We start from the raw sequence: 12,202 nt of genomic DNA, 5'->3' as shown, positions 1-12,202 counted from the left end.
TATACTAATGATTGGACTTTTTCCCTGAAATATATTTTCTCTTTTATGCTATTGATGACATTTTGTCTGTTCTACGTTTTCCTTGCACTAAATCTTTATTGTATTTTCAATCAAGAGGGGAAATCAGAGAAATACTTTTTAAAATTATATGTAGCAGGGTGGGGAAAGATGGGACACCCTTTTATTCTATTTTTCGCCTCATTTGCTATACAAAACAAAGAACATTCCAAGAATATATTTAGATATTGTAGTGTGCTAAAGGTGTCAAGTCTTCCCCTACACTATACTGTATATAAAGTTTACGAGGCAAAGAAACTAGTACAGTCTGGTGATTTCGATAGCTTTACTATAATTTATTAACCAAAATTAACAAGGATTTTTAAAATATCCCATCTTAACCCGCTTGTTTTCAAAGCGCTAAAATTACACCTGGTGTGCGAATCGCTAAATAACTCTACGTGTATACTTCTTTGAAGTGTTGTCAATTAAAAACATTATGATAGTAAAAATGTGTGTATAGTATCACACAAAATCCATGTATTTTGAATCATGTGGTGTGGACTTTGAAATACTGGTCATTATATTTTAAAGGGTTTCATCTTATCCTATACCCTACTGTAGATTTCGTATCGTTTGAATTTATAAAGAAAACGTAAATAAGTAATTTACAAACGTTAGTTTGTTAAAGGTTTACCAAGGAGCGCTTGTTTCTGTTTTCCAACAATAGGATTGAAACGATTTTTATGACAGAACTATAAAAGCTCTTGTGAACACTTGAATGCTGGAGGAGAAACTTCGGGTAGAAGGTTTTCTGCTATTCACAATTTAATGATTCGTTTTAGCGACTTATAGCCCGCGGGAAGGCCACTTGACGCACCGACGGCTCAAAAAGAAAAAAATATTTCTTTTGTAAAGATAAATGTAAAATGGCTTTGAGCGAATCGCGATAAATTAGAATTTCATTTATGGGCGTTGGTCTGCAGAGTGTATTTTAGGTGTAGTGGCGTTTATCAAGTTAACTTTACCCATAGGGACAAGCAAACTGTATTGATTTGTTTGTATTTATTTACAGTATAAATAATATAGGATTAAAAAGATCTACAAAGTGGACGTGAACTGTAGACATGGGCGAGGTAATATAAGCTAATACTTGCAAGGAATTAAGTAAAGCCGATTAAATATTTTATTTTGATTCACGATAGGAGAATAAAGACGAAAATCAGGATCGTGGTAACTGGGACAATAAAGCTGACTACTTGTTGTCATGTATTGGATACGCAGTTGGACTTGGCAATGTATGGCGGTTTCCCTACCTTGCTTTCGAAAATGGAGGAGGTATGAGTTATGTTTTAAGATAGTTTTCATTTTTTTTTCGACGTGTTCTATGATATGTCATGTTTATTGGATTAAAAATGCAGGTGCCTTTCTCATTCCATACATTATTATGTTGGTGTTTGCTGGCCTGCCAATATTTTTCATGGAAGTCGCTCTCGGTCAGTTTTCGAGTCTTGGGCCAACCTCTGTGTGGAAATTTAACCCAATGTTTAAAGGTGAGCAACTTACTTATATATGAATTAATGGTTTAATGCCGCATTCTCAATTATATAGTAGGATGGGGTAAGTTGGAATACTGTTAGTACCTAAATTCTATATATCCCGATCGTGTTTTGAACAATAAACAACGCTACTTTAGAGTCGCGGCCTACTGTCTTATCTTACCCCATTCTTCTACTGTATCAATTGATAGTTTCAATACCTTAAAAACACTTTCTATTTTGCAAAGGCGTCGGTGTATGCATGGTTGTCCTGAGTGCGTTTGTCGGCATTTACTACAACGTGATCATCGCTTATACCATGTTCTACTTTTTCTCATCTTTAACATCGAATCTACCATGGGAGACTTGTGATAATTGGTGGAACGATGGAAGTATTTGTAGCATTTCCTTCGGTGAGTTCAGGCTTTATAATTCTCACTTTAATGTTTAACAAAGTAGTTTTACAGGTGACGTATGTCCTTCTATCAACGTATCTAGCCTAACTGCACAAGAAGCAAACCAAATCGGACCGTTCACAGCTAATCTAACATACGATTCTACAACGAATTTGTATTCACAAGGTATAACATGGTGGGGTACAATGGGACACTTAAGCACATATTGGCCCATATTATAAAGTACCAATATATGACGCATTCAGGAATATAATGAATTTGTAATAGCATAGTTTTATTAATTGACACTACGTTAAAGAAATATATTATATATATATTGAAACGCAAGGTGCTATGAAAAATTTTGCACACAAGTAGGGTAAGATGGTTTAAAATCCTTGTTTATTTGATAAACAAATGTATTTATTTTTATGAATACACGTAAATAAAAAACACGACGTTGTACGGTTTGAAAACCCGGTACTATACATTCTCCGTCTTGTATGGATTTATTTATATAGCTTGAAATATGTTACCTACAGTATGTTATAGTATGAAGAATCGGTATTGTTAAAATGTCAATTGACAAACATTTAAAATTATTATAACGAAAAAGGTCTAATAATTTAAAATCTAATTTGTAGTAGCCATAACTATATAGGTATTGCTGCACTATATTTTGCAAAAAAAAGAACTTAGATAGTTTCTCCAAGCCCCTGGGGATAAATTACAAACATTTTTTCATACTTTATCTTGTTGTTATATCGGTATATATAGTAGGGTGGGGAAAGATGGGACACCTTTGGCGCATACTATCCAAATGTTCTTATTGTGTTTTAAACAATTAATAACGGTCTATTGGAACCTTGGGGATGCGGTTTTACAATTTGAATGTTGTTCGTTTACTACCAAACTGGACGAGAAAATAGAACGAAAGGGTGTCCCATCTTCTCCCAGCACTCTACTTTATTGTATTAGAATTGACTATAAGTATACCTGCAAAAGTTATTTTGCAACGGAGCGTTTAAAATAATTTACAACTAAAAACATTTTGTCTTTTTTACAGTTCCCAAAGACATTGCTGGAAACATTGAAAGCACTCTCAGCAGAAACTTGTCAACTTTGGGTTGCCCAGAATTCGTTAAGGGTAAATCACGTGGTGTCAGTCCAACCGAAGAGTATTGGAAGTAAGAAACTTTGTAAACCTATATAGTAGGGTTGGGGAAGATGGGAAACCTTTAACACATACTAAAGAATTAACAACGGTCTGTGGAAGTCGTAAGGATATGGTTTCATAGTTCTTTGAATGTTCTTTGTTTACTACCAAATGGAAAGGGTAAACAAAATGAAAAGATGTCCCATCTTCCCCCACCCTACTATATGTATTCGCAGTAGCTTTATTAATTGCGGGTGAATAAATATATGTAACGAAAATTACTTTTCTTCTTGCAGGAATTACGCACTTCATCAAGCCCCGAATATTAACACAGAAAATACAGGAGTGCCAAACGTCAACTTAACACTTTCTCTCATAGTCGCCTGGATCGTTGTGTTTTACAGTTTGATTCGTGGAATTAAATCTTCTGGAAAGGTTTGTGATGGAAACGATTGCTTGCTCCGTTATAAAACTTGCTCAGGCTAATTCAAGTTATATTTTCAATGTTTCAGGTCGTTTACTTTACCGCTCTCTTCCCGTACGTGGTTTTGTTGATTCTGTTGATCAGAGGTGCGACATTGGAAGGTGCTTACGATGGTGTGCAGTATTATATTGGAAGCCAATCTGATTTGAGCAAGTTAAAAGATGCGAACGTAAGTGGTAGAACAGAGAGAGATTTGTTGTATTAAACATCTGTACCAACCGCACGATTATCCAGGTTTGGAAAGCAGCAGCTACTCAGATTTTCTTTTCCCTGAGTGCGGCATGGGGTGGTTTGATTGCCCTTTCATCTTACAACAAGTTCAAGAACAATTGTTTTTTTGATGCGGTACTTGTGTGTTCGGTAAACTGTGCCACGTCACTCTTTGCTGGTTTTGCAATTTTTACGGTTCTCGGGCACATGGCCTTCAAACTCGGAAAACCTGTCAATGAAGTTGTGCAGTCAAGTAAGTATGAATTAACTTTTTTTCCACTTTAAACCATTTATTTTACAATCGCGTGCTACTGTCCCATATTACTCCATCATTCTACTATATAGTTCAATACCTTATTCCTACTTATAATATACCTTCTATGCTTCAAATATACATCTCGTGTTCGTGTAGGTTTCGGCCTTGCGTTTGTGGTCTACCCAGAAGCAATTGCAAAGTTACCAATCTCACCGTTGTGGGCGATTCTCTTCTTCCTCATGTTGTTCACCCTTGGCCTCGACAGTCAATTCACAATCCTTGAAACTGTCAGCACAGCAATTATCGACAGCTTTCCACGGCAGTTACGTAATAGACGTTGGCAGCTCATGTTACTTCTCTCCGTCGTTATGTTTCTGCTGGGTCTTGTTTGTGTTACTGACGTAAGTAAAGTTCATATTCAAATATAGTAGCTACTATATAGTAGTTTGGGTTAGATGGAATAGTGTTAGAACCTAAATTTCATATTTCCTGATCGTAACTTGTACAATTACCAAGGCTCTTTTGGAGTTGCGGGCATATGGTTTTATAATTTCACAAATATTCTGGGCTTACTACCAAATGAGATGAGGAAAGATAATGAAAACATGACCCTGTTATAAAGTACCGTGGGGGAAGACGGAACACTTTTAGCATATAATATTCAAATATCTTGATTGTGTCCAACAACGGGCTTTCGGAGTCATAAAGACATAGCTTTAAAATTCTTTAAATCTTACTTCTGCACCTCCAAATAGGACGGGATAAAAAAATGAAAAGGTGTCCCATCTCCCCTTACCCTATTATACTTAGTTTTAAAAATTCTAAATCAAACACTTATTTTCTTTTACAGGCTGGAATATACTGGGTAGATCTAATCGATCACTACGCTGCTGGTTGGGGATTGCTCTTTGTGGCAGTTATGGAACTTTTCGGAGTTTGTTACATCTATGGTGGGAATCGTTTCATTGAAGACATCGAAATGATGATCGGGAAGAAGAATTGGTGGTTCTGGTTGTATTGGAGAGCATGTTGGTTCTTCATATCGCCGTTGCTGCTTATCGTAAGTTTGTTTTGTATTTTATTAAATGTAGATATTTATATAGTGGGGTGGGGGAGGATGGCAAACCTTTTTATTATATTTTCTCGTCTCATTGGTAGAAAACCAAGAACATTCAATACAATTATCAAACCGCTTCCTTATACGACTCCCATAGAAACACTATCTGAATATATTTGGATATTATGTGCTGATTGTGTCCCATTTTACCCCACAGTACTGTATCTTATTTTTGATTTTGTATTTGCCATTATCACCGTTGCCACTTATCGTAAGTTTGTTTGTATCTTATCAAATATAGTATAATATATTTATATCTTATTTTTGATAGGCGATATTGGTTTGGTCATTGGTAACATTTGAGCCAATGAAGTACGCGGACAAAACACCATATCCTGCATTCGCCACTGCTATCGGTTGGTTGATCATTGCAACTGCATTGTTGTTTATTCCAGTTTATGCACTGGTTTCCCTGGTTAAGAACAAGTGGTCTCTGTACAAGGTACGTTTATCGAAAAAACGTTGTTTTGCAAGCGCTACAAGTTTTTACCAAATGAGTATTTTTTACACAGGCGTCCTCGCCGGCAGCGGACTGGGGTCCTTACATCAAACAATTCCGTGGCACCCGCTATGCCAACATGGCCGAACCTGCAGAAGCGCTAGAAATAGCAAAGGGACGAACCGATGGCAAAGACAATCCAAACTTCGCTGAAGATGAAATAGGAAATACAAAACTGTAAAGTAAACCAGTGGAAGCTCAAATCACCCGATCTACCTATATATCTGTGTAACATAATTACTGTCACCGATCTGCCATTAGTTTATATTCAACCCGTTCACTGGAAAATGAAAGAATGCTGTATACGGTAGGGTGGAGGAAGATGGGACACCTTTTCATTTTTACCCTGTCCTATTAGGTAGTAAACAAAACATTTAAAGAATTGTAAAATCATTTTCTCACGACTCCCGTAGACCGTTGTTAAATGTTTAAACCACGATGAGGATATTTGGAGATAATGTGCTGAAGGTGTCCCATCTTACCCCAGCACTATATATATATATATATATATATATATCTTTACGGTTAAAATTATTCTGGATTTCCAACTTGAAACTTATAGCAGCCTTTTAAGTTACAATAACAACGAATTAACCACGTAGTTCGCCTTCGTCCATATTGCAACTTTTCCGCCTTTCTCATTGTATATTTTATATAAATGTTGCAGTCGTGTTTCCGTACCATCATGCTAATTTGCTGAAACCTAGTTTTGATTTGTAGTTTTTCAAATAATACATTTATAATTAATAGTTTTGTGCGACTGGTTATCCTATGTCATTAGCAACGAAGTTTAATGGCGGTTTATTTAACAACGAAAGCCACTGACACCTTCCTTCATGTTTTCGTCCCGATAATATAACGCTTCAGTGACGTCAGCACACGGGCGAATGTTGCGGGACTACACGGTTCGCCTGTTTGCAAAAATTCAATGAGACACTGTTCAGTAACTGCTGTTTTGGGTGAATGCTTCGTTTTGGGAAATAGCCTTTTTCTGCACATGCATGAGTGCGGAATTGGGGCGTTAACTATAGACGTGTCCGTGTTGTATTCAGTTCAACGTTGAACACTTCAGACGTATATCACTATGGGGGTAAGTTCATATATCATATCAGTTTTGATTAACAAATCGCAAAAATATGTATTTTGTTTTTATTTAACAGAATAAAGACGAAAATCAAGATCGTGGTAACTGGGACAATAAAGCTGACTACTTGTTGTCATGTATTGGATACGCAGTTGGACTTGGCAATGTATGGCGGTTTCCCTACCTTGCTTTCGAAAATGGAGGGGGTAATCTTATTTTATACATAATATATAGTAGAGTGGGGGAAGATGGGACATCTTTTCATTCTATTTTCTCGTTCTATTTAGTATAGTAAATAAAAAATATTCAATAAACTATAAAACCGTATCCTCACGACCCCCATAGACCGTTGTTACCTTTTTAGAACACGACCAGAATATCTGGATATTACGTGCCAAAAGTATCCTATCTTCCCCCACCCTACTGTATGTGTATGTTCCATGGTTTCAAAATATTTTGAATACAATTATCAAATAGAACGATGTTCCATCTTACCCCATACCACTATACACTTTATTGTGTGAGGAGTATTATAAGGCGAACTATACTTATTATTGAAATAGTAAAAAAGTAAAAATAGTTAAGAAATAGTTATGTCATTTAGCAAATAAATGTAAAAGAAGCGCGCGCAGTCAAGCGCTAAGGCCTAGTGACGCCAGGCAACGAAATATAAAAATGACGATAATTCAAAATCGCAAGTTCGCTTTCAAAAATAAAACCATTGCTAATTATTATATAGAAAACAGTCCTGGTTATAAAACTGTGCTGTTTAACCATTGCATTTGGTGTCGGTATACTGCTAATGTAAATCAGGCCTCGAAGTTTATTCAATTTCGCTCAGCTGTAACGGATTCACAAAAATGTGACGTCAAGAGTGGGGAATTTTGTTGGTTCAGTTGGCACGAAACGTTTCGTTGGTTGTTTTTCAATGTAGATGTTTACGGCTATACGTGAATGTATCCTATAATACACATTTTTTCTTGTCCGGTACCCTGTTATACCAGATGGTACACCACTTGTGTAATTATTTAGCAGTTTTTGGTGGCCAGTGAAAATTTGATCTCAAAATGTTCCTTAGGCCTCACCGAAAATACGGGATTTCGTGTAGAAAATCACAATACCCATATGTTACTTATAACTCGCGTTTTCACCGTTTTTGCTTGATATATATAATGATAAAAATCGTACGGAGCGTTAATATGATCGGGGGTTCATGGCGTAATAATCTTGAAGCTGTTCAATTCAGGATGACTCTCATGCGAATTGCGATGACCGTCACTTTTTCACACATTTCCAACAAAAAGCGACACAAAAGTCCTAAAAGTATTAATATGTATATATAGTAGGTAGGGAGGAGACGGGACACCTTCATCACATAATATCAAATTATCCTGATCGTGTTTTAAGCTATTAGCAGCGACCTATATGAGGAGTCGTGAAGATACGGTTTCACAATTCTTGAATGTTTTTTGTTTAATACCAAACGGGACAAGAACATAAAATAAAAAGGTGTCCTATTTTTCTCCAAACTACTATACTAGTAAAAAAAGACATGGACAACAACAACGCGTTCAAGCTCCTGCTGTCAGTTTCTCATTTCATTGCATGCTGCCATTGTTTTGGTGTTCCGTATATCGACGTCCACAGTTGCTTTTGTATGTTGCAGTAAATACACCTCAACCCTTTAGAATTTTTATGTAATACTATTAACATTTTTTAACATCAGGTGCCTTTCTCATTCCATACATTATTATGTTGGTGTTTGCTGGCTTGCCAATATTTTTCATGGAAGTCGCTCTCGGTCAGTTTTCGAGTCTTGGGCCAACCTCTGTGTGGAAATTTAACCCAATGTTTAAAGGTGAGCAATTTACCTATATGAGTTAATATAATAGGGTGGGGTAAGATGGGGTAGTGTTGGTACCTAAACTTCAAATATCCTGGTCGTGTTTTTAACAATCAACAACTGCATTTTAGAGTGGCGGCTATACTATTCCATCTTACCCTCAATCTTCTACTATACCATCTGATATCTTATAACCCCTTCTACTTTGCAAAGGTGTCGGCATATGCATGGTTGTCCTGAGTGCGTTTGTCGGCATTTACTACAACGTGATCATCGCTTATACCGTGTTCTATTTCTTCTCATCTTTAACATCGAATCTACCATGGGAGACTTGTGATAACTGGTGGAACAACCAAACTACATGTCGCACCAGTTTTGGTAAGCATTTATAAGAAACATAATTTCATATAAAAACTTATTTTGTATTTGTTTTGCAGAGCTAGTTTGTAACCTAAACTTTACCGGAGTAGGTCTGAATGCACCTGCGGCTTCTTATATTGATAGTAACCAGGCACAGTTCAGAGGCTCCGGGCCTGTTTATCAGCAAGGTAAGAAGACGCAACAATAGATATGTCATATATCATACGATAACTATGTTTTATTTGTCAGTTCCTAAGGAGTATGCTACGAATGTAAGTGTAATGTTGGGGCAGCAAAACGGGTCATCGTACGGTTGTTCCAGCTTTTTTGCCCTTCGAGGAACAAGCGCAAGTGAAGAATATTGGAAGTAAATTATTTGATTTCTATCTTTTTGCCCGGCGCCTTGTAGTACATTGTTTAGAACGCAGATTACAGGATTCGGCGTCGAATTGCTGGTAACTAGTAAATTATTAATACCTTTTACATTTTCTAGCAAATATGCATTGCGCCTGGCTGATGACATCTACCCGTCTAGCAATGGACCAGTGAATTCTCACCTTGCCTTGTCTCTTATCGTGGCTTGGATAGTAGTTTTCTACAGCTTGATAAAGGGAATCAAATCTTCTGGAAAGGTAAACTGTGTTTTTGCGACCCAAGTTGTATAAGTATTAACTATGACATTTTAAGGTCGTTTACTTTACCGCTCTCTTCCCGTACGTGGTTTTGTTGATTTTGTTGATCAGAGGTGCGACATTGGAAGGTGCTTACGATGGTGTGCAGTATTATATTGGAAGCCAATCTGACTTGAGCAAGTTACAAGATGCAGAGGTATGAGACTTTCCGTTTTTAGTTGTCACGTCCAATTTAAAAGTGAGCATGTGTATATAATTTGATTGCTATTATTGTGGATTAGGTTTGGAAAGCAGCAGCTACTCAGATTTTCTTTTCCCTGAGTGCGGCATGGGGTGGTTTGATTGCCCTTTCATCTTACAACAAGTTCAAAAACAACTGCTTCTATGATGCGGTACTTGTGTGTACGGTAAACTGCGGCACTTCACTCTTCGCTGGTTTTGCTATTTTTACGGTTGTTGGTCACATGGCACATCGACTTGGAAGACCTGTAAACGAAGTTGTGCAGTCAGGTATGTATAATTCGTTACTGGACCCACGGCCTATACTAGAGATACGGCCTGATAATTCATATTTTACGTTTGAAATTAGAAGGCCTATTATACGTCACAAACTTTATCTCTAGTAGGCCGTGCTGGACCAAACTTTTTGACAAAAATATATTATATATAGTAGGGTGGGGGAAGATGGGACACCTTTGACACATAATAGCAAAATATCCTGACCATGTTTTAAACAACATGTTTTAAACAAACAATTTCTTTGGGAGTCGTAAGGATATGGTTTTATAATTCTTTAAACAAATTTTTTGTTTACTACCAAATTGGATGGGAAAATAGAATGAAAGGGTGTCCCATCTTCCCTCACCCTACTATAAGTTTATCTTAATCTAATGACTCTCAGAGTGGAATTGATAATTGTTGAAACTACGAAATATGTGATGTCCTGCGCTAACGTTCTGTTTTTCCTCACAACACTATATTCTATATATTTTTAACGGACCAAATCCACCCCTTCACCCAAGCAAAGAATATATCTTTTTAAAACTTTTAAAACCTTGTTGTTTCTTTTAGGATTTGGATTGGCCTTTGTCGCATATCCCGAAGCAATAGCCCAGTTACCCGTTTCGCCGTTGTGGGCCATCCTCTTTTTCCTCATGTTGTTCACCCTTGGCCTCGACAGTCAATTCACGATTCTTGAAACTGTCAGCACGGCAATTACAGATTCGTTCCCACGCCAGTTCCGCAGTAGAAGATGGCAGTTGATGCTGATGCTATCGGTCGTTATGTTCCTCCTTGGCCTCGTGTGCGTTACTAATGTAAGTTACGTATGTAATATCATTCCGGGCATATGCTAAAGAGAAGTTTATGTTATAGACCGGGTTATACTGGGTAAACCTAATCGATCACTACGCTGCTGGTTGGGGATTGCTCTTTGTGGCAGTTATGGAACTTTTTGGAGTTTGTTACATCTATGGTGGGAATCGTTTCATTGAAGACATCGAAATGATGATCGGGAAGAAGAATTGGTGGTTCTGGTTGTATTGGAGAGCATGTTGGTTCTTCATATCACCGTTGCTGTTAACGGTATAAATAAAAATATTGTAACTTTAAAATATTGGGTTTTTATCTTTTGCTTTTTAGGCGATCTTAGTTTGGTCTCTTGCGACGTTTGATACCAAATCTATCGGAGGTTATGAGTATCCAGAATTCGCGACAGTGATTGGTTGGCTCATCATTGCAACTGCTATCATTTTCGTTCCAATATTTGGCATCGTGGCTATTGTGAAAAATAAAGGAAGTGTATTCAAGGTATTTTTTGGAACAAAAAAATATGGTAAAACATAAGTGCTCATGTTCCAACTTCTAGGCTTCGTCCCCTGCATCAGACTGGGGACCTTACCTAAAAGAACATCGTGGTGTAAGGTATGCCAATATGGATGAACCGGAGGAGGCATTAGCAATTGCTGAAGAAAGAAACCAGCATGAGAGCGAGAAAGGAAAGGGCAATCCAGTGTATGCACATGACAACGGTGAAACTGAACAAACTAAGATGTAAACATGATGTGTAGTTTTACAATTCATGCTGTAAATAAACTTTTCACCTGATGGTGCTACAAAGGGAATTTAAACTATACTGAATCATCAATTATATAGGTCTACAACTTACACAAAGTAACTCCAAAGGACTTAATACATTTCGCGTCTATTATAGTATCATTTTACCACTTGGCAGTTTTTATAACAGTATCTTGTAATATTAATAACTTATGTTAATATATAGTAGGCCAAGTAGGGTGATGGAAGATGGGACACCTTTTCATACTATTTTCTCGTCCAATTTAGTAATATTCAAAGAAGTATTAAACCGTATTCTCACGACTCCCATGAACCTTTGTTAATTATTCTAACCACGATAGGGATATTTGGATATCATGTGCTAAATGTGTCCCATCTTACCCCACAGTACTATCATAGTACACTTCAGTATACTATGGTACTATTATCACCGTATTTTACAAAACAAAATCTTACATTTAAAACCTAATGTAAATAGCCGGGTAATAATTGTGTTTTTTACGTACATGTACCTAATCGCATTTTAAATACAGAATAACAAAATTATGTTTATTG

At 36.9% G+C, this 12,202-nt stretch overlaps 2 protein-coding genes across 3 annotated transcripts; both read left to right on the top strand.

Moving 5' to 3' along the window:
* The first annotated feature begins 976 nt into the window (after nt 1-976).
* LOC100185224 (sodium- and chloride-dependent neutral and basic amino acid transporter B(0+)) lies at nt 977-6,404 on the top strand. Its single transcript, XM_018815220.2, has 13 exons — nt 977-1,133; nt 1,203-1,335; nt 1,419-1,550; nt 1,784-1,948; nt 2,003-2,116; nt 2,997-3,117; nt 3,383-3,521; nt 3,599-3,739; nt 3,805-4,033; nt 4,193-4,437; nt 4,887-5,096; nt 5,425-5,595; nt 5,666-6,404. The coding sequence occupies exons 1-13, from the start codon at nt 1,125-1,127 to the stop codon at nt 5,831-5,833; spliced, it is 1,977 nt and encodes a 658-aa protein (XP_018670765.1). The 5' UTR covers nt 977-1,124; the 3' UTR covers nt 5,834-6,404.
* Nucleotides 1,003-12,202, top strand: LOC100182859 (sodium- and chloride-dependent neutral and basic amino acid transporter B(0+)-like). 2 transcript variants are annotated; one of them, XM_018815214.2, is made up of 13 exons: nt 1,003-1,134; nt 6,811-6,942; nt 8,463-8,594; nt 8,793-8,957; nt 9,017-9,127; nt 9,189-9,306; nt 9,433-9,571; nt 9,627-9,767; nt 9,853-10,081; nt 10,643-10,887; nt 10,946-11,155; nt 11,213-11,380; nt 11,439-12,199. In XM_018815214.2, exons 1-13 carry the CDS (start codon nt 1,125-1,127, stop codon nt 11,625-11,627), a joined length of 1,989 nt encoding a protein of 662 aa, XP_018670759.1. In that variant the 5' UTR covers nt 1,003-1,124; the 3' UTR covers nt 11,628-12,199. The 2 variants fall into 2 exon arrangements, with proteins under 2 accessions (XP_018670759.1, XP_002131746.1); XM_002131710.5 differs by lacking the exon at nt 1,003-1,134 and adding an exon at nt 6,565-6,742 and having other exon boundaries at nt 6,813-6,942; nt 11,439-12,202.

The sequence above is a fragment of the Ciona intestinalis genome, chromosome 1, assembly GCF_000224145.3.
Source record: "Ciona intestinalis chromosome 1, KH, whole genome shotgun sequence".
In the NCBI taxonomy this organism is placed as follows: domain Eukaryota; kingdom Metazoa; phylum Chordata; class Ascidiacea; order Phlebobranchia; family Cionidae; genus Ciona; species Ciona intestinalis.
Note: the sequence above shows the minus strand (reverse complement) of the source record. Positions and strands in the feature narration are given on the sequence as shown.